Here is a 27,802-nt window from a genome sequence, read left to right as displayed (position 1 = left end):
CCAATAAAGGAGTGGTTCTGCAGGTGGGGAACACAGACCACTTCTCAGTTCCTATGCTTCCTGGCTGATGTTTTGGTCACTTGAATGCTGGCGGTGCTTTCACTCTAGTGGTAGCATGAGACGGAGTCTACAACCCACACAAGTGGCATAGGTAGTGCAACTCATCCAGGATGGCACATCAATGCGAGCTGTGGCAAGAAGGTTTGCTGTGTCTGTCAGCGTAGTGTCCAGTGCATGGAGGCGCTACCAGGAGACAGGCCAGTACATCAGGAGACGTGGAGGAGGCCGTAGGAGGGCAACAACCCAGCAGCAGGACCGCTACCTCCGCCTTTGTGCAAGGAGGAGCAGGAGAAGCACTGCCAGAGCCCTGCAAAATGACCTCCAGCAGGCCACAAATGTGCATGTGTCTGCTCAATTGGTCAGAAACAGACTCTCCATGAAGGTGGTATGAGGGCCCGACGTCCACAGGTGGGGGTTGTGCTTACAGCCCAACACCGTGCAGGACGTTTGGCATTTGCCAGAGAACACCAAGATTGGCAAATTCGCCACTGGCGCCCTGTGCTCTTCACAGATGAAAGCAGGTTCACACTGAGCACATGTGACAGACGTGACAGTCTGGAGACGCCGTGGAGAACGTTCTGCTGCCTGCAACATCCTCCAGCATGACCGGTTTGGCGGTGGGTCAGTCATGGTGTGGGGTGGCATTTCTTTGGGGGGCCGCACAGCCCTCCATGTGCTCGCCAGAGGTAGCCTGACTGCCATTAGGTACCGAGATGAGATCCTCAGACCCCTTGTGAGAGCATATGCTGGTGCGGTTGGCCTTGGGTTCCTCCTAATGCAAGACAATGCTAGACCTCATGTGGCTGGAGTGTGTCAGCAGTACTTGCAAGAGGAAGGCATTGATGCTATGGACTGGCCCGCCCGTTCCCCAGACCTGAATCCAATTGAGCACATCTGGGACATCATGTCTCGCTCCATCCACCAACGCCACGTTGCACCAGAGACTGTCCAGGAGTTGGCGGATGCTTTAGTCCAGGTCTGGGAGGAGATCCCTCAGGAGACCATCCGCCACCTCATCAGGAGCATGCCCAGGCGTTGTAGGGAGGTCATACAGGCACGTGGAGGCCACACACACTACTGAGCCTCATTTTGACTTGTTTTAAGGACATTCCATCAAAGTTGGATCAGCCTGTAGTGTGGTTTTCCACTTTAATTTTGAGTGTTACTCCAAATCCAGACCTCCATGGGTTGATAAATTGGATTTACATTGATTATTTTTGTGTGATTTTGTTGTCAGCACATTCAGCTATGTAAAGAAAAAAGTATTTAATAAGATTATTTCATTCATTCAGATCTAGGATGTGTTGTTTAAGTGTTCCCTTTATTTTTTTGAGCAATATATTTCCTACATTGTAGAATAATAGTGAAGACATCAAAACTATGAAATATCACACATGGAATCATGTAGTAACCAAAAAAGTGTTTAACAAATATAAAATATATTTTGATTTGGTATTCTTCAAAGTAGACACCTTTTGCTTTGATGACAGCTTTGCACACTCTTGACATTTTCTCAACCAGCTTCATGAGGTAGTCACCTGGAATGCATTTCCAGGTGACTGGGGCTGTTTTTCATGGTTTGGGCTAGGCCCCTTAGTTCCTGTGAAGGGAAATCTTAACGCTACAGCATACAATGGCATTCTAGGTGATTCTGTGCTTCCAAACTTGTGGCAACAGTTTGGGAAAGCCCTTTCCTGTTTCACCATGACAATGCCCCCGTACACAAGCGAGGTCCATACAGACATTTTTTGTCGATCAGTGTGGATGAATTTGACTGGCATGCTCAGAGCCCTGCCCTCAACCCCTTCGAACACCTTTGGGATGAATTGAATTGGAACGCCAACTGCGAGCCAGGCTTAATCGCCCAACATCATTGCCCGACCTCACTAATGCTCTTGTGACTGAATGGAAGTCCCTGCAGCAACCATATGTATATAGGAACCATGAATTCTGCTCTGTGTCAGACAATTCTACAGGACAATGTCAGGCCATCTGTCTGTGAGCTGAAGCTGAAGCACAGCTGCGTCATGCAGCAAGACAATGAACCAAAACACACACTCAAGTCTATATGAAAATGGCTGAACAGCAACGCATTTGAAGTTTTGGAATGGTCTAGTCAGACCTAACCACAATTGAGATGATGTGGCAGGACTTGAAACGAGCAGTTCATGCTTGAAAACCCACACATGTCGTGGAGTTACTGCAGTTTTGCACAGATGAGTGGGCCAAAATTCCTCCACAGCGACGTGAGCGACTAATCAACAACTACAGGAAGCGTTTGGTTGGAGTCATTGCAGCTAAAGGTGGCACAACCAGTTACTGAGTGTAAGGGGGCAATTACTTTTTCACACAAGGGGCGTTGGGTGTTACATAACTTTGTTTATGAAATAGATTCAAAAAGTTTAATTGTTGTGCTATTTGTTTACTCAGGCTCCCTTTATCTAATATTAGGTTTTGGTTGAAGATCTGATTTAACATTCAGTATCAAAATATGCAAAAGTAGGGAAATCTTTTTCACGGCACTGTATCATGCCCTCTGAAGTGCGATCAACGTGGCAACCAAGCTATGTGCAGCTCAGTCATACAACACAAGTATTTGTTCAAAGAGAATGATATCTTCGTGATAGGTTTGATCATACGCATTTTCACCAGCTATTTTCATAGCTACATCGCAACACCGTATCAGTGTATCAAACTTCTGAAACTAGCATCCATTATTCTCACCTTGATACCTGAGGCTTGTTGAGACCTTAGGCTGAGAGAGAAATGACGCTCGGCTCCGGATCGTACAGGAAGGTCGTCCATGCTTCAAAATCTCGAGGACTCCACTGTCGCAGCTCAATTTCTCAGATGGCTTTTTTTTGTGTAAGCCATAAGGCCGCGAGATCTCTTGGGGGAAATTAATACAGCCTACGTCTCCGGACCCCAGACCAAGTCTAAGGCACTGTAATTGGCAGCTAAACGCTCAGGTGGAATTGCCAATTTTCCTCCGAGATGTCCGACCCAGGGAGACCAGAGCCATATTACCAATAGGGGACTGATTAGGCCGCTACATGCTTCAGACTACTTCCTGTCCTCGAGCAACAGGTGACTCCAAACCAATCATCTATTTCTTGCCAAGACCTCCATGACAAGGAGACCTCGTTGCTGTGTGGTGTAACTGACTGAGCAATATAATTGACCCCAGATTTATACATATAATTGACCCCATTTCTCCTCCACCCAGGGTGAGGAAGAATATCACGTTGAAATAATAATTGCAAAAATATCTGTGTTCAACCAGGTGACTTTGTTGTCATCGTTTGTGGAGCCCCTTTGATGAAAGACAATGAGGAAGAGCACGTTCACTGTTCAGTCCCTAAAACCTTATTTGAGTTATATAATTGACCCCAGATATACTGTGGAGATGTGCCCTCTTTCCTCCACCCAGGGTGAGGAAAAATGTCTGTGTGACTCTGCCATTGCCAGTGGAGGCTCTGTTGCTGATAATGGTAGTCGACAACGAAAAGCCTCAGTGTTCACTTTTTCAGTCCCCAAAACCTGAGAGCGAGACTAGATATCTAAATAATTGATGCAGCAGGAAGGAAGTCAGGGTAACACAAAAAACAACTCCGTATTGTGAAGAACTAATCACTTCCCCAGACAGACTGACTGACGGAGCTGCCTGTTGAAGCTTGCCTGTCGCAGCCAGCCATTGATGGAACAACGGCTGTCATCAATAACAAATCAAGGCTTTTTGTCTGCCAGAAGTTAACTTTAAAACTGGTGGCTCCATTTTGAGAAAAGAAAATAGCGTAATAATTGGATGAATATGCAGAAGTCAGACAAACCCAGCCAATAGCTCAGAGCCCCAACCTGTTCAAGTCCTAATTAATCTTATTAAACAGTGTGCAATGTGTTAAGAGTTCAGGCTCTAGGTCATAAATGAGGTTATTAGACTACCTCTATATGAGGGAGAGGTCTGATTACAGTAAGTCTTTAGGGTGGTTAAAGAGCGTTGGCGTTGAGTGTGACAGTCTACAAGTGTTCATCTAGTTGAGTTCACCCAAGATCATGAGGTTTAGATACAGTACTGAAGACTGAAAGACTGTCATTCAAATAAGGTGTGACCAACCAATCTCACACCTTTTTTTTAGCTGAGGTTCTGGTTGGGGTTGGTGCTCTCTGGATGGAGCAAATGGGTAGTTCATTGGCAGCTGAGTTCAGGTGAGGCCGAAGTAATGTTAATCGATACCACAGTCGGTTAATTGAAACGACAGAAGTGAGTCTCTTTGTGCAGACACTATTGTCATCTCTGCGGCCATGTAACCAAGGCCATCTTATTTATTTGATACTCATTGGGTTATTTTCAGCCCATTATTGAAAGTATGAGTAAGTAGATTGTGAATATTTTCTTCCCATTATGACCAGATACTATCGCTGGCTATGTTTGAGATTCTTTCCCCTTTGTAATGAACTGTGTAGTTTGATCCTCCTAATCCAATAATTGTAATATATTTTTTTCTTCTTTATCTGCAATTTTTAAACCATAATAAATAAAAATCGCTTTTGATTTTTTGGGGGGCGGTGTCCACGCACACTTAACTCTGGTTTCAGTTAGGTTACCAGCAACACTAAAAGTGCATTTTTTTGTGGCATTTTAAACAGTTTTACAGTGTAGTAATTTACGCTGTTATTGGTCTTTCTATAAACTAGTGTTCCAGTGAGGATTTCCTACACTGGACAACTTGTTACAGCTGTTGATAAGTCATTGATAATAATCAGCATTTAAAAAAAATATATAATTGCATTAAGATATTAGTGGGGGAACATAAATTCAGCAAAAGAAAAAACGTCCTCTCACTGTCAACTGCGTTTTATTTTCAGCAAACTTAACGTGTGTAAATATTTGTATGAACAAAACAAAATTCAACAACTGAGACATAAACTGAACAAGTTCCACAGACGTGTGACTAACAGAAATTGAATAATGTGTCCCTGAACAAAGGGGGGGTCAAAATCAAATGTAACAGTCAGTATCTGGTGTTGCCACCAGCTGCATTAAGTACAGCAGTGCATCTCCTTCTCATGGACTGTGCCAGATTTGCCAGTTCTTGCTGTGAGATGTTACCCTGCTCTTCCACCCAAGGCACCTGCAAGTTCCTGGATGTTTCTGGGGGGAATGGCCCTAGCCCTCACCCTCCGATCCAACAGGTCCCAGACGTGCTCAATGGGATTGAGATCCGGGCTCTTCCCTGGCCATGGCAGACACTGACATTCCTGTCTTGCAGGAACTCACGCACAGAACGAGCAGTATGGCTGGTGGCATTGTCATGCTGGAGGGTCATGTGAGGATGAGCCTGCAGGAAGGGTACCACATGAGGGAGGAGGATGTCTTCCCTGTAACACACAGCGTTGAGATTGCCTGCAATGACAACAAGCTCAGTCCGATGATGCTGTAACACACCGCCCCAGACCATGACGGACCCTCCACCTCCAAATCGATCTCGCTCCAGTGTACAGGCCTCAGTGTAACGCTCATTCCTTCGACGATAAACGCGAATCCGACCATCACCCCGGTGAGACACAACCGTAACTCATCAGTGAAGGGCACTTTTTGCCAGTCCGGTCTGGTCCAGCGACGGTGGGTTTGTACCCATAGGCGACATTGTTGCCGGTGATGTCTGGTGAGGACCTGCCTTACAACAGGCCTACAAGCCCTCAATCCAGCCTCTCTCTCAGCTTATTGCGGACAGTCTGAGCACTGATGGAGGGATTGTGCGTTCCTGGTGTAACTCGGGCAGTTGTTGTTGCCATCCTGTACCTGTCCCGCAGGTTTGATGTTCGGATGTACCGATCCTGTGCAGGTGTTGTTACACGTGGTTTGCCATTGCGAGGACGATCAGCTGTCCGTCCTGTCTCCCTGTAGCGCTGTCTTAGGCGTCGCACAGTACGGACATTGCAATTTATTGCTCTGGCCACATCTGCAGTCCTCATGACTCCTTGCAGCATGCCTAAGGGACGTTCACGGCATCTTTCTTTAGGTGTTTTTCAGAGTCAGTAGAAAGGCCTCTTTAGTGTCCTAAGTTTTCATAACTGTGACCTTAATTGCCTACCGTCTGTAAGCTGTTAGTGTCTTAACGACCGTTCCACAGGTGCATGTTTATTAATTGTTTATGGTTCATTGAACAGGCATGGGAAACAGTGTTTAAACCCTTTACAATGAATATCTGTGAAGTTATTTGGATTTTTACGAATTCTCTTTGAAAAACAGGGTCCTGAAAAAGGGACGTTTCTTTTTTTGTTGAGTTTAGCTATATTCAAGAAAATTCACGATTTGATTGAAAACATATGTTTAAACCTTTCTCATGGTTGGTGTCTTAACGGATTCGTCCAAAATCGTGTGACCTAAAACCATTACTTTTCTGTCATTGCATTTTTGGCAGTGTAAGTTGCCTTTTTACCACATATTATGCATTAATTAGTTCAATTAGACAACTTGAACCTTGTAAGAATCCTGGATCTGTCTCACGGACAGTTTTTTTTGTATAGAGATGGCAGAAATGCACTGTAACTATGTAACGTTTTGTGTCTCCTTATGTTACGGGGTGAAAACATTTTTCATAGGCACACAAATCCCCCAAAACGTATGTGATTGCAGAAATCGAATGGTTTTAACTGAAAGAGTCACCTTACCTTGATACTTGTTGAATGTGCATTTGGTGATATTTTCACACATCCTCTGAATATTCTCAATGACAGTCAAGTGACGAACAGCTGTTGTGATTGTGCATGCGCTGCAACAACAGCCCAATTGCTGGGAAAAGGTGTTTGAGTAACATTGAGAATAGTTTGTCTCATTTGTTACGCTGGTGAAGACAATTGTGCTTGGATCTAATATCCCTTGCGAATTAATATTGATCATCTGTTATCTGCTTGATTTACAGCAGGGTCTCGTTAGATTTAACAGAGGAAGCATCAAGGTAATGAGTTTGTTTTCCATATGTTTTTGTAACTCTGATTGGACACAGACTCTACTGTGCGCAGTTGTGTTGGATAGACTATTGCACAACACTTAACGCTATTCCTATTAATTATTATGGATATAATGACAACAAATTATACTGAACATAAATATTAACTCATAAACTGTTGGTCCCATGTTTTATGAGCTGAAATAAAAGATCCCAGAAATGTCCAAATGCACAAAAAGCTTATTTCTCAGATTTTGTGCACAAATCTGTTTACATCCCTGTTTGTGAGTATTTCTCCTTTGCCAATATAATCCATCCACCTGACAGGTGTGGCATATCAAGTTGCTGATTAAACAGCATGATCATTAGACAACTGTACCTTGTGCTGGGGACAATAAAATGCCTCTATAAAATGTGCAGTTTTGTCTCAAGCCAATGCCACAGGTGTCTCACGTGTTGAGGGAGCTCGCAATTGGCATGCTGACTGCAGGAATGTCCACCAGAGCTGTTGCCAGAGAATTTAATGTTAATTTCTCTACCATAAGTCACTGCCAACCTGGTTTTAGAAAATTAAAGAGTACGTATGACTAATACAATTTGATTTGATGTCAACGTTGTGAACAGAGTGCCCCGTGGTGGTGGTGGGGTTATAGTATGGGCAGACATAAGCTACAGACAACGAACACAATTGCATTTTATTGATGGCAATTTGTATGCACAGAGATACCGTGACGAGATCCTGAGGGTCATTGTCGTGCCATTTATCCGCCGCCGTCACGTTTCAGCATGAAAATGCACGGCCCCATGTTGCAAGGATCTGTACAGAATTCCTAGAAGCTGAAAATGTCCCAGTTCTTCCATGGCCTGCATACTCACCAGACATATCACCCATTGAGCATGTTTGAGATTCTCTGGATCGAGGTGTACGACTGCGTGTTCCAATTCCTGCCAATATTCAGCAACTTCGCACAGCCATTGAAAAAGAGTGGGACAACATTCCAGAGGCCACAATCTGCAGCCTGATCAACTCTATGCGAAATCCATATATTAGGGCCTAATACATTTTATTTTAATTGACTGATTTCCTTATATGAACTGTAACTAAATCTTTGTATGTTGTGTTTATATTTTTGTTCATTATACGTGGGCTTAATCACAACATGATCTGGTAATGAAATTACATAGATTTTGTTTTCCATGTTAGTCCTGCAGTTTTAAACAACAGAAGTAGCCTACTTCAACTTGAATTTGGAGTACTGGAATAGCCTACCTTGAAAATCAGACATCTCCTCAATCTGGTGCTTGAAAAGTCTTTGTAATTATTGTAGCCAATTTTAAAATTCTCCTGCTCCCTTATAATTTTCCGCAATTAAATTTTTTATCCGTTTTTGTGAGATGTGGCCACTTTTGTTAGTTTAGATATCTGTTTGGATGTCAACCCACCACCTCAAGCTCAACATCGACAAGACAGAGATGCTCTTCATCCCGGGGATGGCCTGCCCGCTCAAAGACCTCTTCATCAAGTTTGACAACTCCACAGTGTCGCCCTCCCAGAGTGCAAAGAACCTTGGCGTTCTCTGCAACATCAAAGCAGTGACTCGCACCTGCAGGTTCATGCTCTACAACATCCGTAGAGTACGACTACCTCACACAGGAAGTGTCGCAGGTCCTCATCCAGGCACTTGTCAGCTCCCGTCTAGACTTCTGCAACTCGCTTTTGGATGGGCTCCCTGCTTGTGCCATCAAACCACTACAACTTATGCAGAACGGCAGCCCGCCTGGTGTCCAACCTTCCCAAGTTCTCCCATGTCACCACGCTCCTCCGCACAGTCCACTGACCTCCAGTCAAAGCTCACATCCACTTCAAGACCACGGAACAGCAAGAGGAAGAGGAACTGCCCCCCCCCTCTAACTTCAGGCTTTGCTCAATCCCTACACCCCAATCCGAGCACTCCGTTCTGCCACCGCTGGTCTCTTGGCCCTCCGACTCAGCCCAGTTCAAGCTCTTCTCAGTCCTGCCACCCAAATGGTGGAACCAGCTTCTCCCTGAAGCTAGAATAGCAGAGTCCCTGCCCATCTTCCGAACCCACCTGAAATCCTACCTCTTCAAAGACTATCTTAAAAATATTCCCCTCCGTAAATGCATCCAATGAGTGTGTAGTCACTAGCTTGATGTAGTCATTGGGTGTTAGGAGTATGGGATCAAATACTAAACTTCTGACGACTTGAATTTTGTCCAAATACTTATGACATTTTCAATTTTCTTTATACCTTTATTTAACTAGGTAAGTCATTTAAGAACAAATTCTTATTTACAATGACTGCCTACTGGGGAACAATGGGTTAACTGCCTTGTTCAGGGGCAGAACGACAGATTTTTACCTTGTCACCTCTGGGATTCGATCCAGCAACCTTTCGGTTACTGGCCCAACGCTCTATCCACTAGGCTACCTGCCGCCCCAAAATGGGGGGACTAGATATTTAAAGTACATTTATAAACGGTAAAAAAAATGTGTGAAAGAAATGTATGAAATACACTAAAATAAAAAGTGACATTCTAAACTGTTACTTCATATGAAACATTTGATCTCAAATTCAAAAATGCTCGAGTAAAGAGACAAATGTAAAATGTTAGCTTCACTGTCTAAATGCGCATGGAATGACAATATTAAGTGTTAAGAGTTATTTTGGTAGCTGCTAGTGGGGTGCATGAAGTCAGATGATATGAATCATACTATGGTTGGTTGTCAGCCTTCACCATACTGTACATGTGCAGTCAGTGCATTGGTGAGCTCCACACAAGGGATTGATTTGCCTTTCCACTAGTGCAGCTGTCATGTGTTCTAGTATGTAAATGCTAATTGTTCCAGATTGAGGGTAATTAACATGATCACGAACCTCTAATCGACCCATAAGCCTCACCTCATTAGGCAGAGAAGTGCATGATGGGGTGTGTGTTTTATAGGACCACTGCAATGTCCTTGCCTACGAACAGTGTTTAAATATGGACATTATTTGAGCCCACTGGCGGCACTATGAACAAACAAGTCGTATCGATGACTCAGAATTAGGTCTTAATCCATTGCCTGAAGTGAGTCGGCTGGTAACCAATTCAATTTTTGCCATGGGTGTTATCCAATGCTATTATTTTTGTTCACAGAGGAGCTAGGATAATGCCATCGGTGAGACCGAAACTCAACGACAACACACACTCCTCTCCGTGGGCTTTGCTTCTCATTATTCCTCTGCTGTTCCCTAGTGGAAGGTTGAATTAATGAGTCTTTGATCAAGCTATTGGGAAGTAGTGTGTTGGATGCTCTGAGGCTGGCGGCCTTTGTGGAGGTTTCCTTTGAACTGAACAGTGCGGTGTACACACTCGCACTCCCCGATGGCTCAGGAGGAGCGAGGACCGAAACCCCAGACGTGTGTATGCATTATTCAATCATCCACCCCGTGTACTGTGGAAAGTGCCAAGGCATATAGGGATATTGTGTGTGTGTGTGTGTGTGACGTATCCCAGACGACTATTGGGTGGGTGGGTGGGCTGGGTGGGGGTGTGTGAAATCAAATCTTCCATGGGTAAACTGAGACATCTCCAGTGACGAGGTCTAGGAGCATTGTGCTTCCCCTCCAGTTACTGTCCACTCAAAATTCATCCCTCAAAGGAAACTGTCCACAGAGTCACAGTTGCAGACTTGGAAAGTGTTATCTCTTTAGCAAGATTTCTTCAGGCCTTTTTTAAATTTTGGAGGCATTGTTTATTTTTTGCCCTCTGCCCCCTTTCGTTATTTGTGCTACTGCATTCAATTCATGCCCTCATTCCAAATGTTTCTGAGGGAATGGGGTCACCTTTATCATTCCACAACATCCCCGTTCCAAAAGAGTGAGATCCCCCCCCCCCCCCCCCCGTGGACATTTTCTTTCGTCTTTCTGTTTTGGTGAACATTGGGGTGTTTTGACGCCAACTGAACGTTCCCACTCGGAGTTGAAGCCTGACTCACTGAACACAGCAGATAATAATTCCCGCTAACTGTGACTTCCTTTTTGCTTCTCCCTCAGGTGATGTTGGCGGCGTCCTATTGGTCGTTGCTGGCTCCGGCCATAGACATGGCGGAGGATTCGGGGAAGTACGGCTCGTTTGCGTTCGTCCCCGTGGCGGTGGGCTTCGCCCTGGGAGCGGCCTTTGTGTACCTGGCTGACCTCATGATGCCTGCTCTGGTGAGTCCTGCTGCTGCAGCCTCCTGGAGAGGAAATTTCTTCACACATACATAGCACTCTGACATGCCATGTCAAACACAATAGCCTAAAAAGTTGGCCTCAATACACTGTTTAAATTGTGCATAAACCACAGGTAATATCGGCCTACCTGTTGGAAATGTGGTTTAGGCGGTACAGGATAAGGGATGGAGGGAGCCACAATTTGCTGGCCTGGTCCTTCCAGACAGTAGTGACGTGAGAGAGTGGTTTGAAGCCCATCAAGTGTAATCACTCAGGCAATTACAGGTTTTCTGCTTCACCAAGTCACAACAACATATTTTTTACATGGCAGTGGATGCTCCCATTTAGATGGGAAATTAGGTTATATGATACTGTTAAACACAGTGGTTTCCGTTCTGCACTAGCTCAGTGGGAGTACCACTGATCAATTTATCAAAAATGTAAGTAGGATGTTGCAATGAGCCCAAATTGGGCTCAAGGTTATGTTTGCAGTTGGTGGTCAATTGATGTAAGCTAAACTGAAAGTAGGCTATTTGTTAAACTACATCCTAACACCCCATATTCTTCCACAGTGATTAGACATAATCACAAATCATTACAGTGGTCCTCACCATCTTCTCCTTCCTCCTCATCCGCTTCCTCCCCCTCCTGCTCCTCCTCCTTTTTCTCTACCTCCTCCACCTCCTCTCCTCCTGATCCTCCTCATCTCCTCTGGTTTCCCCAGTGTGGACAGTGGGAGGACAGAGCAGCGTAGAAATGGGGCGGGGGGCCAGGGTGCCCCCTTTGGGGGTCGGACCGGGCTGTTTGGACAGCTGCTGGTGTCACTTTTACTGGCTCCTAAGCAAACACTGGGTCCTGAATGAGAGAGGGAAGAGCAGAACACTAGAGAAGGCAGTGCTAGCCTAGCAGCAGCACCCAAGTCTGTCAACCCCCTACTGAACCCCTTCAACCTGGTGATAAGCGCTGCCCTGTTCCTGGAACTCTCTGCATCTATCTCTCTGGCTTTCTCTCCCCTATCAAAGCTACAGTTTCCCTAGTCCCGGTCTTTTGTGTGCCAGCAGCGTCTCTAGGATAAGGGGAAACAAACGTCAGGAGGTTGGGTGACGGTGGAGCAAGCTGTTGCAGGATTAAGTGTCATAGGACCAGCACAGTATCTCAGTATCTGAAGGCAAGCTCTTTGTCAGGGAGATGCTACTGACTTAACTGGACCTGGTCAAACAATAGCTAGGCCTGCATCTTTTTCTCAGGCTATTTAGTGCATTGCACATCTGCTCACCTCTGCACACCTCTCCTCTCTAAAAGAACATCCTTCTAGACTTGATTAAGCTATCCAGCCAGGTAGCTGGGTTGACTGGAGTTTCTATGATGTTAGCTTCTTATCACACCTGTGTAATAAGCACACGAATTACCCCACGTCTAGTGGTATCCATGGCAACCACAGCTGTGCACAAGTTACAAATCGGGTCACATGATTTTGCCCCTCACAATGGGAGTGTTGCATCATGGGAGATAACATTAGTTCCCATCCACAGCAAAGGGCTGAGTGTAACAATGCCAACATGTTCAGCCCCTCAAACAGATGACATCTTCCATGTTTGCTGTCTCTCGGGTGCCTGTCTCTTTTGAAATGAATGGTCAGAATGTTTAGGCCAAGTCATTGTTGCCCGTATTTACGATAGTACCCTGTTGATCACTGTCAGTGTTGACTTTCAGAATATTTATACCCCAGCTTTTGATGAATACCCATGACTACACCTAGAGACCACTGAAAGCTTCTCCTTTCTCTTGCTACACATTATCTGGGCATTTATTTGAAAGGAGAATTGAGATCTTAACCAACTGTTTTTTATTTACTTTTTTACACTCATAGCAGTCAATACAAACTGAAATCCATGAGCATACAACATATTAATGGATAAGAGCAACACAATAAAATAAAAAAAACGAGTCAAATAAATGTAAATCGATAATGTCCTGTAGTCTTAAAGTGACTCATTAATCAATGAGCAGAAATGTGGGATTGTTGACTTCATGTACCGTTCAGTTCTACACTTTGTTATGGTCAGTTTGTTTTGGCTGCGATGTTCTTGCCTGTCGCTTTGATTCGAGTCAGGGGGTAGCCAGTTTCTGAGTTTAGATTTTAGGAGGCTGACAGAGAAGTCAATGCAGAATTGTGTCAGGTCTTTCATGAAGCCAGGGTAGGGACAGGGTCTGAAGTGCCTCAATATAACTGGGTTATTATCCGAGGATGGTGCGGCATGCTCTCTTCTGAATATGCTCCAGGTCATCAGACTGGGCCTGGGTCAGTGAGCTGTGCCATGCAGGAGCGGAATTCTCCAGGGTGGGGCGTATGTAGCCTGTGTAAATGCTCATCCGGTCTTCCTGTGACAAATCAAACCTTTTTAAGGCAGCGAAAGGAGAAAAGTTTTATGTTGCTCTTGGTTACCATAGTAACAACCTGCTCGCCCCATTGCAAGTCCTGCTGTACAATTACCCCTACAATATTCACACTATCACACACTGAGATTCTGGCCCTCGATCCGGAGAGGCAGGGTTCAGTAACATTCTGCTTACATGAACCCATGTGTCAAAGTTGTTCAGGGTCTGCTGCGGTGTGCTGATGATATCTGTTGTACACGTTTGTACCAGATTTAGATTGCCAACATATTGCCACCTATTGTCAACATCCCGGGCTGCACTGTCTATGACCGCAAGGAAGATGAGAGGGGCGTAACTGGAGCCACACCGCCCGCCAGTCTGAGAGGCAGTCTTGGTGGCGTACCTGTTGTTGGCTGCTTTGAGGGCAGGTCTGACACCCAGTTGATTTTTTTAAATTTTAGGTCAAATGCCTTGGAAAAGTCAGTGGTGATGAGGGTGGTTATGGGGGATGGGATGTCTGATAGCTTGTATAAACAGTCCCGGAGGGTAACAAGTGCGTGGGAAGATGATCTTTCTGGTCTGCTTCCAAACTGTCTGTCTGGGGTCTATGTTGGGTTTTATGTCTTCCTTCATCCAGGTGGCAGCGACGCTCTCAGCAATTTTGGTAGTTGTGGTGTCCGGGCTTTTGACGGTGCTAGTTGACTGACGGAGGGTGGGTCTTGGGGATGGGCAGAACCGTGGTTTCTTTCCACTGGGAGGGGAATTCTCCTTGCTGGAATGAAGATTTGATGATGTCACAGACGTTGCTGGCGAATTCTTGTAGGATCTGCTGTGGCACGCCGTCGGGGCCGGGGGCTTTGTTGATTTTTGACCACACGCGACTTGTCATAAACCTCCGCGGGTTTGATTTCCGGGAGAGGCTGCGGGATAGGTAGGAAGGCTGATGGGGTTGTTGTGTGTATGGCAGTTAGTGATTGGCTGACCTGAGTGATCTGGTTGTTTTAATTTAATTTGCTATTCCAACTTTGTTGTTTTGACCATAGCCAGGAATATAGATTTTTAGGGAGGGTCCTTTTTTCATTCCAGCCACCAAACAGGTCTGTGCCACAGTTTTGGGTTTTCTTATATAAGATGAGCAGTCTGGTTAGAATAAAATATATTTTTCATGACGGATGGCTTTTTGAACTTTGTTCCTGTATAATTATTTCCATGCCTATATTCCTTTTGACGACGAGTGGTCAGGTTCTCGGATATCAGCTGTCGTCCACGTTCTGTCAGTAGTGTGCATATTCACAGTTAGGACAGGGACGTGATCGTTACACACAGAGGTCAATGTGCTATAGAAGGCAGTAGTCTTGAATGTCGCATAAGGTGTGTACTGTACTTCTTGCCAGGACTGGGTTGTGATCAACTTTCCAAAACTGTCCAGGCTAGATTGTCTGACAGGGCGATGCACTCACTTCTGGTTTTTTTTTGGCTCTTGTTTATGATTCTGAGTGCGTTCTCTGTGTGAAAATGCAGTGATATCAACTTTGTTAATGAACAAGGTTGCTTGCAACTCATCTAGTTTGTTTAGTAGTGATTGGGTGGGGGATTTGTTAGCTAGGTAAATTGGCCTGGGTTCTTGTGGGTGGTGGTCTGGATGTGAATTAAGTTTTGCTGGACTGCATTGTTTGAAGTTCATGGGCACTCAGAGGAGGGTTTATTTCCAACAATAGTTTGAATATCCTGGGAGTTACAACCTGCTCGCTTCCCTCTCCGGCGTCTTCTCCGGCGTCTTCTCTGGCAAGGCCAAAGTAATGGGTGTCCGCATCCTTTGAAAACTTCCTGAGAATGTCAGTGAGTAGCTCTGGGATACTGAAACAGGTTGAAGTTGGTTTAATTGTCCAGTTTAGCATTTTTGGGATAGGATTTCAGGATATTTACAATCTAGACTTGATAAGCTTCAATAAAATAAAAGTTGAAGTAAAATGTGTACATACAAAAGCAATTAAATATTAAATTAGCAGGAGTAAACAACCAAGGTTGGCAACCACAGAACCTAAAGATAAAGGTGAATAAGTAACATCTGAATGAAACAAGCATAACATTATAACAAACAGCCTTATGTTCTGAAATACCAAGGCTCTCAGCTCTGCAGGACTCCTGGTGAGGAGGCAGGCCCTCAGCAGAGCTACGGGTGGGCCCGGTTCCAGCAACAACCTCAGAGGGGGACACAGCGGGTTACCGTGGTTACAGAACCCACAGAGTAAGAATTGGCCATTTCAGAAGACAATCCTAACAAGAGAGAATGTGATTTTTGAGAGGAGTAGGTTGACTATAGTGCTAATTATTGTGATGGGGATACCGTGAGATGAGGTGTTTATTGGATAGCCTATAACATAATAGGGATATTTCAACAGGTTTGTTTGTGGAGGCTAGATGGGCTTAATTAATTTCATGAAATGGTAAAACTGACCTCGTTACTAAACTATGACCTGAATTAATCAGCTTGTTTTAACACAGCAGGCAGTGCTTGCTTCCCTGTCCACCCCTAAAGGTCTTAATGAGCTCTCTCATCTGACTCCATCAAAGGGCTGGGTCACTTGGAACGGCAGCAGGGGTGATGGCAGGCCTGCTTGCCTATCTGGCTCAGCTGCTTTTTCATACTGTGGCCAATAGGCATGGTGTTTAATTATGTTGTTTGTGCAGCCATGGGTGAGAATTGCAGACACTTCGGGGGAACAGGGAGGGGGAGGGTGAGAGAGAATTAACAGTAGACTCATACATTTCCTCAGTGAAGACAATGTACTGAGCAAATGTCAAATTAGCACACCCTATTTGACAAACAAACAAACCAAAACAACAGCAAAGTCTTCTTGTGCCTTGTTGATTTCCAAAAAGCTTTTGACTCAATTTGGCATGAGGGTCTGCTATACAAATTGATGGAAAGTGGTGTTGGGGAAAAAAAACATACAACATTATAAAATCCATGCACACGAACAACAAGTGTGTGGATAAAATTGGAAAGAAATGTGTTTTTTGCCACAGGGTCGTGGGGTGAGGCAGGGATGCAGCTTAAGTCCCACCCTCTTCAACATACACTACCGTTGAAAGGTTTAGGGTCACTTAGAAATGTCCTAATTTTTGAAAGAAAAGCATATTTTTTGTCCATTAAAATAACATCAAATTGATCAGAAATCAAAGTAGACATTGTTAATGTTGTAAATGACTATTGTATCTGGAAATGGCAGATTTTTTTATGGAATATCTACATAGGCGTACAGAGGCCCATTATCAGCAACCATCACTCCTGTGTTCCAATGGCACATTGTGTTAGCTAATCCAAGTTTATCATTTTAAAAGTCTAATTGATCATTAGAAACCCCTTTTGCAGTTATGTTAGCACAGCTGAAAACTGTTGTTCTGATTAAAGAAGCCGTAAAACTGTCCCCCTTTAGACTAGTTGAGTATCTGGAGCATCAGCATTTGTGGGTTCGATTGTTGGTTGAGGACTTGTGAGGCGTCTGTTTCTCAAATTAGACACTCTAATGTACTTGTCCTCTTGCTCAGTTGTTCACCGGGGCCTCCCACTCCTTTTTCTATTCTGGTTAGAGCCAGTTTGCGCTGCTCTGTAAAGGGAGTTAGCTGTACACTGCGTTGTACGAGATCTTCAGTTTCTTGGCAATTTCTCACATGTAATAGCCTTCATTTCTCAGAACAAGAATAGACTGACAAGTTTCAGAAGAAAGGTCTTTGTTTCTGGACATTTTGAGCCTGTAATCGAACCCACAAATGCTGATGCTCCAGATACTCAACTAGTCTAAAGGCCAGTTGTATTGCTTCATTAATCAGCACAACAGTTTTCAGCTGTGCAAACATAATTGCAAAAGGGTTTTCTAATGATCAATTAGCCTTTTAAAATAATAAACTTGGATTAGCTAACAGAACGTGCCATTGGAACACAGGAGTGATGGTTGCTGATAATGGACCTCTGTACGCCTATGTAGATATTCCATAAAACATCTGCCGTTTCCAGCTACAATAGTCATTTACAACATTAACAATGTCGACATTGTATTTCTGATCAATTTGATGTTATTTTAATGGTAAAAATGTGCTTTTCTTTAAAAAACATGGCCATTTGTATGTAACCCCAAACTTTTGAATGTGTGTGTATATAGACATTGGTGAGGGCACGAGAGCAGTCTGCAGCACCCAGCCTCACCCTACTAGAATCTGAAGTCAAATGTCTACTGTTTGCTGCTGATCTGGTGCTTCAGCAGCACCAAGATCTTCTGCACAGATTCTGTCAGACCTGGGCCCTGACAGTAAATCTCAGTAAGACATAAATAATGGTGTTCCAAAAAAGGTCCAGTTGCCAGGACCACACATACAAATTCCTTCTAGACACTGTTGCCCTAGAGCACACAAAAACTATACAGACCTCAACCTAAACATCAGCGCCCCAGTTAACTTCCACAAAGCTGTGAACGATCTGAGAGACAAGGCAAGAAGGGCCTTCTATGCCATCAGAAGGAACACAATATTTGACATACTCATTACGATCTGTCTAAAAATACTTGAATCAGTTATTGAATCAATTTCCCTTTATGGTTGTGAGGTCTGGGGTCTGCTCACCAACCAAGAATTCACAAAATGGGACAAACACCAAATTGAGACTCTGCATGCAGAATTCCGCAAAAAATATCCTCAGTCTACAACGTAAAACAACAAATAATGCAAGCAGAGCAGAATTAGGTGGGTATCCGCTATTGATCAAAATCCAGGAAAGAACTCCAGGACAGCAACACAATTAGACCCAACCAAATCATGAGAAAATAAAAAGATAATTACTTGACACATTGAAAAGAAATTTCTGGAAAACTGAGCAAAGTAGAATGCTATTTGGCCCAAAAGTGTATGTAAACTTCCGACTTCAACTGTAGGTGGAACATGGGAGGAAATGTTTCTGTCTAAATAATTTCCTTTTGAATTTCTAGCCAAATGTAAAATGTTCCTCTTTTGATTAATATACTGGAGTGAGTTAGTTATGCTTTATACCAAATTAGCATATCCCTGAGTCTCTTCCCTGTTTCACACCTGGTTGTTTGATGGATGGGACTACCAGGTCTCTAACCTAGAGGGTCTCCTCTATACTACGTTTCTTGTAGAATGACAAACCCAATTTTGAAATTACATCACAGTAGTGAAGAACAAACACCATTGTAAATACAACCCATTTTATGTTTTTTTCTTTTCCCTCTTGTACTTAACTATTTGCACGTAATGACATTTGAAATATCTTTGGAACATGCTTTGGCAGAGAGAGAGAAAATGTTTTTTCTATTTTGAAGAAGAGGTCCGTGTAATAACTGACATTAGAATCAACAATCTTAATGTGTCTAGGCTGTTAGTGATGATGATGGGGGTGAATGGGTGTGTTTAGTGATATGGCACACTCAACTGTCTACCTCAGACGTTCTCTAAGAGCCGTGGTTGTTAACCTTTTTCTCTCTAGGCTCTTTTGTAAAGCCTTTATTACCAGGGACAATCGTTAGTGAAAGCTTTCATTTTCTCATATCTCACTCCACTCTTAGCCCAGGTTACACACACGCACTTAGATGTGGATACGGGGTGTCCTTAAAAAGTCTTACTTTATTTTATCTGATTTAAAGGCCTTAAGTCTTAATGTCTTCAATTCAATTTTCAAAGGTCTTAAAAAATGTGATTGCGATGACTACAGGGTTTTCATTACATTGTGCCGCTGCTTAATTGTTACAAAAAAAGAAAATAACATCAAATAATACTCGAGGCCAGGGCTCAACAACAAAATGTATTTGGACGTGCAGAATATAGATTTGTGTTGTCTGAATGGACACGCAAAAAATAATCACGCAAAAATCACCAAACAATTAGGCCAATCCAATCAGAATTGGATCAAAGTGTCCCTCCAACGCAATGTTTTGCGTACTGTCCTCCTAATCTCTGTAGAGCGTATCAGAGTATAATTATTGTAGGCCTACATTGACAGGCATGTGTGGTCTTTCAATCATGCAGTCGCGAGATGTGTTTTTTGAGATCAAAGCGAGCCTAGCCGGGTTTGCACATTTGTTGATAATTATTGCTTTTGAGTTATAGCACTTTTTTGGTCAGCAATGAAAATCCTGGAAAAGTCATGGTGTGCATCACTTGTGTGTGGGCCGTTGCCAGAGGAGAGTGAGAGGAGAGACATTTGTGCAGCAGGTAAAATGTGACCGACCGCCTTGATCCGGTCTTATGTAGCAAAATTTGAAATTGTGTTTTTTTACATTTGATAAAAGCAGAGACACAGAGCTACAAAATTGTTTATCATACACTGCATTTGAGGAACAATGGGAAAGTAATTTTGCTTTGAAAGTTGATGAACTTGTAACCTCACTTTTGAGAAAATGGCCTTAATGTTTTGGTACCTACTGGAGAGCTCTTCTTTCTCTACACCCATTCAGCATCATTCACACCCTTTTAAGCTTTAGCCCCACCCAAACTTAGACTATTTTACTTGCCCTAGCAGAGCTGGTTAGGCAGTTTTCATGTTATCCAGAGCTTTGGTGACTGTAACTGTGCTCTTGGTAACAATCTAATTATGCTTTTTTTGCTGACGTTTACTGACACCGGCCATTTTCAGTGAGTGTTGAGCGTTTGTAAATTCATCAGTTATTCTTTGCTCTTGCACACTCAGACGAGAGTGCTCTGAAATCGGAGTAGATGGCCAGACTGAATTTACAAATGCACCTAAAATGGTTACTTGCAGTGGAGTCTTTTTTTCTTAAGACATGTAGCTAGCTAGTTAGGTAAACAATGAACCATAATCCCAACTCATGACGTTACTACCCTGCATGAATGTGCAGGTGTCTAACCAACCAGGTTCAATGTTAGCTAGCTAACGTTGGGCTGTAATTAGCAATGCAAATGACTTTGAGTTAACCTCTATGGGCTATGTATGTTAAACAATACATGCATGTTTTGTTCAATCAAGTTCATATTTATATCAAAAACCAGCTTTTTACATTAGCATGTGACTAGCATGTGACTAGCATTCCCACCGAACACTGCCGGTGAATTTACTAAATTACTCACGATAAACGTTCACAAAAAGCATAACAATTATTTTAAGAATTATAGATACAGAACTCCTCTATGCACTCGATATGTCCGATTTTAAAATAGCTTTTCGGTGAAAGCACATTTTGCAATATTCTCAGTAGATAGCCCGGCATCACAGGGCTAGCTATTTAGACACCCAGCAAGTTTAGCACTCACCAAAGTCAGATTTACTATAAGAAAAATGTTATTACCTTTGCTGTCTTCGTCAGAATGCACTCCCAGGACTTCTACTTCAATAACAAATGTTGGTTTGGTTCAAAATAATCCATAGTTATATCCAAACAGCGGCGTTTTGTTAGTGCGTTCAAGACACTATCCGAAAGGGTAAATAAGGGTGACGAGCATGGCGCAATTCGTGACAAAAAAATTCTAAATATTCCATTACCGTACTTCGAAGCATGTCAACCGCTGTTTAAAATCCATTTTTATGCCATTTTTCTCATAAAAAAGCGATAATATTCCGACCGGGAATCTGCGTTTAGGTAAACAGACGAAAGAAAATAAAGCATGGGGTCGACTCGGGCACGCGCCTAAGCCCATAGTACTCTGATCGGCCACTTGCCAAACGCGATAAAGTGTTTTAGCCAGAGGCTGCCTCGATATCGTTCAGCTTTTTCCCGGGCTCTGAGAGCCTATGGGAGCCGTAGGAAGTGTCACATTATAGCAAAGATCCTCAGTCTTCAATAAAAAGAGCCAAGATGAAACACAACTTGTCAGACAGGCCACTTCCTGCATGGAATCTTCTCAGGTTTTGGCCTGCCATATGAGTTCTGTTATACTCAGACACCATTCAAACAGTTTTAGAAACTTTAGGGTGTTTTCTATCCAAAGCCAATAATTAGATGCATATTCTAGTTATTGGGCAGGAGTAGTAACCAGATTAAATCGGGTACGTTTTTTTTATCCGGCCGTGTCAATACTGCCCCCTAGCCCTAACAGGTTAACAATTTCGCTAGTTAACTATTTAACTATTAGCATGCATTAATGTCATTGTCATGCCTGATGTCCTAAAATAACTTTCCACCTGCACTTGTGTATAACCAGGGGCGGACTAGGACAATAATTAGTCGCTGGCATTTTATCCACACCAGCCCACATTAAAAGCTTGCTTTTTATTTTAAAAAAAATGTTTAATTTAACTACCGAAAATGCTTTTATCGAGGTGATGTCCGATGTCAGCGGATATCCCAGGGTTATCCGCAGTGGATAACCCCTGGGATATCCGCTGCGGTCCCCGGGCGCGCAGAGAATGGCAACAACGCAACAAACAACCAATTTGTTGTCTCCCGTTTTATTCTATCTTTCTCCTTCTAACCAAAATTCTTGAATTGGCGCTATAACGCCTCGATCACACCGACAGCGTCATTACATTTCAGCAGTGGTGTAAGGTACTTAAGTATTACTTTCAAGTATTTTTTTTTGGTATCTGTACTTTACTATTTATATTTTGGCCTACTTTTACTTCACTACATTCCTAAAGAAAATAATGTACTTTTTACTCCATACATTTTCCCTGACACCCAAAAGTACTCGTTACATTTTGACAGGAAAATGGTCTAATTCACACACTTATCAAGAGAACATCCCTGGTCATCCCTACTGTCTCTGATCTGGCAGACTCACTAAACACTTTCTTTGTTTGTAAATTAGTTGGAGTGTGCCCTTGGCTATCCGTCAATAAAAAAACTAAACAAGAAAATTGAGCTGTCTGGTTTGCTTAATATAAGGCATTTGAAATGATTTATACTTTTACTTTTGATACTTAAGTACATTTTAGCAATTCCATTTACTTTTGATACTTAAGTATATTTAAAACCAAATACTTTTAGACTTTTACTCAAGTAGTATTTTACTGGGTGACTTTCACTTTTTCTTGAGTCATTTTCTATGACTCAAGTATGACAATTGAGTACTTTTTCCACCACTGCATTTCAGTACACCAGAAGTACATTCATTTGTGTTTGCATTGCGTTGCAGAGGTAGTTGAAGTGCATTCTGTGTGTTGCATACGGTGGATTTATTGAACGTATGCATTAAACTGCATGCGTAGACAGCTTGACAGAAATGGTAGAAGAAGGTGAATGAACTTTCGTTGCACACATATACAGTTGATGCCGAGTACCATTTTGCGCAATAGCACTGTAGGTGTGATCAAGGTGTAACCCATGGCGCTCTGTGTTGTCTTCTCTCTCCCATATTACCAGAGCTTTAGATCAATGACTTGTTAGGGGCTCCACATATCCTCCTCTCCCCCGTACCATTCATTACTTATCTGAATGGAGTTGCTGTGATTTATTATTCTCTTGAATAAGTAATGTTTTCCCATTGGCAGTATTACGCCCCAGGTTCCTGGAATGGCTGTAATCTATGTTTAATGAGTGGGCGCTGGACTGAGTCCTTTGTTATGATCTCATAGGGATGGATAGTGTATGGAGATACCACACTTAATGCCATGGCTTCTTGTTTCGGTCCAAAGTGATTTGCAATTATGAACGTTGGATCTAGCTAGCTGATTTTTCTCTGTCTTGCTTGGCAGCACCAAGCTGGGCTGCCGTCTCCACGGGGCCCTGTCTCTAAGCATTATGGGCCCACAGTGGGCTTATCCAGTGTGTGTCTATGAGTAGCGGCCCCCAGCTCCATCTCCAGGCAGAGTCCAAGTGAGAGGTGTAACTAATTGGCCCGGGGCGTTTAGATGTCTTCAGCAGGCCCGGTGCGGTGGCTCTTTCCCCATGCAGTGTGTCAAGTTTTAGGATGTGATGTACTACATTAATGATGGTCCGTCTGCTGGCATTAGAACCAGCCTTTTCCTGTGCCGCCATCATTAAAAAACGCCACCAGTCCACTTCCACCGCCCAGGTATCGCCTTCAGTGTGTCTCGATACTAACAGGGACCTCCCTTATACGGCTCAGCTTCCCCCTTGCAAGGACAGAGAAGGACGCCACCAAGGGCTCTCATCTTAAGAGTGGAAGATGAAGAGAGGGAGAGAAACACACAAAGATTTTGAATGAGACCTAGAGGAATAATGATATTCCTGCAGTTAGTGAAAAACTGGGTACCAACAAAAGCTGTTTGTGACGTAAGCATAGTGATCTTCAAGGAGATTGGCTGACCGGTTCCGTTCCATCTGCTGTTTTGAGGGGGTAGCTTTAGCGTAAGACTTAGGTTAGGAAGAGGAATAAATTGGTCTCACTTAGGAGTGCAGGGCTTTGATTTATTGAGCAAAGATTGTGTCTATAGCGTTTTTTGTTGTGTATGTGAATGAATACTTGTATGTGTGTGTACGTGCTTACAGTACATGCTACATCTCAGTGGTGTGAGTATTTTTTTCCGAAGGGAAAGCTTCCGTCGTGCATCATGTAGCAGGTCGGTGGCGGTCGGCAGCGTTGCTGACGGCTTTGTTTATTAATGCGCTGTATACTGAATATCACACCTCGGACCAGTGATCTGCAACATGACAGCCTGTGTTTTTCCTTCCGCTGTTGCTCTGAATAGTCATCCACCTTTTTTTAAATGTCAGCTCACAAACTCAGTGGCTCCCTAATTCTCTGCATAATGTGGTGCGAGATGATGATAGTGATCACCTTTTATTCATTTCTCCATTGAGACAGGCTATTCATGGGTTGCCCGTTTTATTCACAATATTGTTTTGAAGACGTACTCCTGACTGAACATTCTACTCAATGTGTTCTCAATTGGCACTGATTATGGTTTTCACAAAAGTGCATTATAGTGACTTGGAAATATGTAATTTCAAAAAAGCCAAATAATCAGTAAAACTTTTTGATTATCATTTTAATGTTGACAGATTGCAATGATTTCCCTATTTCCCTGCCGTGTCATGAAAGGTTGCGGGCGTGATACAGTTTCCCCAAAAATCTTTGTTTATCTAGCAGTGGATACAATCACATGCAACTTCAAATGCAGCTCGTGCAAGTTAAAGGGTCACTTCTGGATTCTGGCAATGAAGCCCTTTATCTACTTCACCAGAGTCAGATGAACTCGTGGATACAATTTTTATGTCTCTGTGTGCAGCCAAAATCCCGACGTATCCCTTTAACAAACGTAATAGTATTTTTATTGGAATTTAACAGTTCTCTTCCACATTAAGAGATACAGTAACAAAGTTAAAGTAAGAATATCAAAAAATATGAACAGACAGACACAAAACCTTAGTTTAAATAAAGGCATTAGGTCCAATACATGGATTGTACAGTGTAATCCTGAGATAAGTAAACAACCACCATTTTAAGAAAATCCTTGCAGCATAAAAGCTGATAAATCAGGCTCTAGGTAATTCAAATAAGGTTCCCACACTTTGTGGAACTGATCTGTTTTAGAATGTAATGTATAAGTCAAATATTCCAATGGAACCCATTCAAATATTATCTTATGCCAATCTTTAATAGACGGCACCTTGTCACTAACCCACTAAGAATTTTTTTCCTCGCTGCGAAGGTAAGGATGTTGTAAAGCCTCCTCTTACCCACAGAAGTAACATGCCTACTAGGGAGACCTAACAGCAAAGAAACTGGGTCCAATTCTAGGTCGACCCCCAGGATTTTTTTCAATTTCTTGAAGAACATTAGACCAGTACCATTTGTAATTTTGAACATGAGCATAAACAATGTGTTAGTGTGCATTTTATATTTAAGACACTTAGGAGAGGAGGAGGGGCTAAAAGCATGTCTGCGATTTGGGGATATATGCAATCTGTGTATTATTCTTAATTGGATTGCTCTAGTACGATTACAGATAGATGTTGATTAGCATATTTCCAAATGTCCCCCCACATCAATAGTAACAGAACATTATTTCTCCCAGACTTGCTTGACCCCCTGTGTGTCAACAGTAGAAAAGGACCTTAAAGAATCATAAAATAAACATATACATTTTCCTTTGAGAAAAAAAATACTATTCCAATAAGACACATCAGGGTTGCCAATCAAGGTGGTACTCTTCAAAATACGTCTAACTTGTAAAAGCGGGAAAGTCCTGCTTTGGGAGTTTCTCAACCATCTGCTCCAATGACAAAGTCTTATCAACGAATAAATCATTTAGTCTGCCTATGCCCTTATTAAGCCAAATGTTAAAGCCAGCATCCAACAATCCAGGTACAAAATTTGGGTTGTTAAGAATCGGGGTAAGAGCAGAGGTTAGTTTGGACCTACCCAAGAAATGTAGAACTGACCTCCATGCTTTGAGTGTATTCAGTGTAATGGGATTATTGCAGTAATCCTTTACAGATTTATCTAACCAAATAGAGGAGTCATCATATGTGATCCAGTTAGAAATATAATTTAATTGGTTACACCACTGATGTTATATTGGGCAGATCCAAGCCCCCCAGAGAACTTGGCAACTGCAATATTGCATCTTAAATCTTGGCTTGCGCTTACTCCATATAAAGGAAGTTAACCAGCAATTTCAATATTTTATTACCTTATTGGAATGTGAGACTGGGATCATTTGGATTGGGTAAAGTAGTCTAGGTAAAATATTCACTTTCAAGAGGGAAATTCTACACAACCATGAAATTGGAAGAGTTCCTGTGCTCCAGGTCCTGTCTTGTTGAGTGAAATAAGGGAACAAAATTGGCTTTGTACATTTGCTGGAATTTGGGAGTTAGGTTTTATGGATCTGGGTATATTCCTGAGGGAGACAATGTAAAAGGAAAGGGGGAGAGGTAGTAGGTACAGAGCTAAGACTACCAAGTGGCATAGCCTCTGATTTAGTTAAATGAATATTGTAGCCTGAGAATACACTGAACGATTCAATAGTATTAACAAGAGATGTAATTGAAGTCTCGGGGCTAGAGATGAATATCAAACCATCAACATACAAGCTTATTTTATGATCAACGTCAGCAATGAGCAGCTATTTGAATTAGCCCATTAGTAAGGACAGCAGCCTGAGGGTCATCATATAAAACCTTAACCCATTTTATAAAGTTATCACATAGACCAAATTTAGTCAGTGCAAAGAATAGGTAGGACCACTCCACTCGGTCAAATGCTTTTTCAGCATCTAGAGGGAACATAAGACCATCCACAGCACTTCGTTGGTAGGCTTGAATGACTTTAAGAAGTCGCCTGACATTATTACATGACTTATGGCCCTTAATGAAGCCAGTTTGGTCCCCTTTCACAATTAGTGGCAATAAGTCCTCTAGTCGTGTGGCTAGGATTTTAGAAAGCAATTTTCTATCCACATTCAGAGGGGCAATAAGTCTGTACGAGGAACAAGACTCTTGGCATTTCCCCTTTTTGAGAATCAGTTACAGTGAGGGAAAAAAGTATTTGATCCCCTGCTGATTTTGTACGTTTGCCCACTGACAAAGAAATGATCAGTCTATAATTTTAATGGTAGGTTTACCCTTGTTGGCAATCAGAGGTCAAACGTTTCTTGTAGTTGGCCACCAGGTTTGCACACATCTCAGGAGGGATTTTGTCCCACTCCTCTTTGCAGATCTTCTCTAAGTCATTAAAGTTTCGAGGCTGACGTTTGGCAACTCGAACCTTCAGCTCCCTCCACAGATTTTCTATGGGATTAAGGTCTGGAGACTGGCTAGGCCACTCCAGGACCTTAATGTGCTTCATCTTGAGCTACTCCTTTGTTGCCTTGGCCATGTCTTTTGGGTCATTGTCATGCTCGAATACCCATCCACGACCCATTTTCAATGCCCTGGCTGAGATTTGACGGTACATGGCCCCGTCCATCGTCCCTTTGATGCGGTGAAGTTGTCCTGTCCCCTTAGCAGAAAAACACCCCCAAAGCATAATGTTTCCACCTCCATGTTTGACGGTGGGGATGGTGTTCTTGGGGTCCTAGGCAGCATTCCTCCTCCTCCAAACACGGCGAGTTGAGTTGATGCCAAAGAGCTCCATTTTGGTCTCATCTAACCACAACACTTTCACTCAGTTGTCCTCTGAATCATTCAGATGTTCATTGGCAAACTTCAGATGGGCATGTATATGTGCTTTCTTGAGCAGGGGGACCTTGCGGGCGCTGCAAGATTTCAGTCCTTCACGGCGTAGTGTGTTACCAATTGTTTTCTTGGTGACTATGG

The 27,802-nt window shown here is 43.0% G+C and overlaps 1 protein-coding gene across 1 annotated transcript in view; it reads left to right on the top strand.

Annotated features, from left to right (window-relative positions):
- The window catches only part of slc39a11 (solute carrier family 39, member 11), a 145,683-nt gene that overhangs the window by 9,716 nt on the left and 108,165 nt on the right, over window positions 1–27,802 (top strand). Inside the window, 1 exon segment of the mRNA XM_014158407.2 lies at window positions 11,073–11,231. Coding sequence (XP_014013882.1) covers window positions 11,073–11,231 — 159 coding nt within the window.

Source organism: Salmo salar, chromosome 19 (assembly GCF_965601325.2).
Source record: "Salmo salar chromosome 19, fSalSal1, whole genome shotgun sequence".
Taxonomy (NCBI): Eukaryota; Metazoa; Chordata; class Actinopteri; order Salmoniformes; family Salmonidae; genus Salmo; species Salmo salar.
The sequence above is the reverse complement of the archived record's forward strand: the minus strand, read 5'-3'. Positions and strand labels throughout refer to the sequence as shown.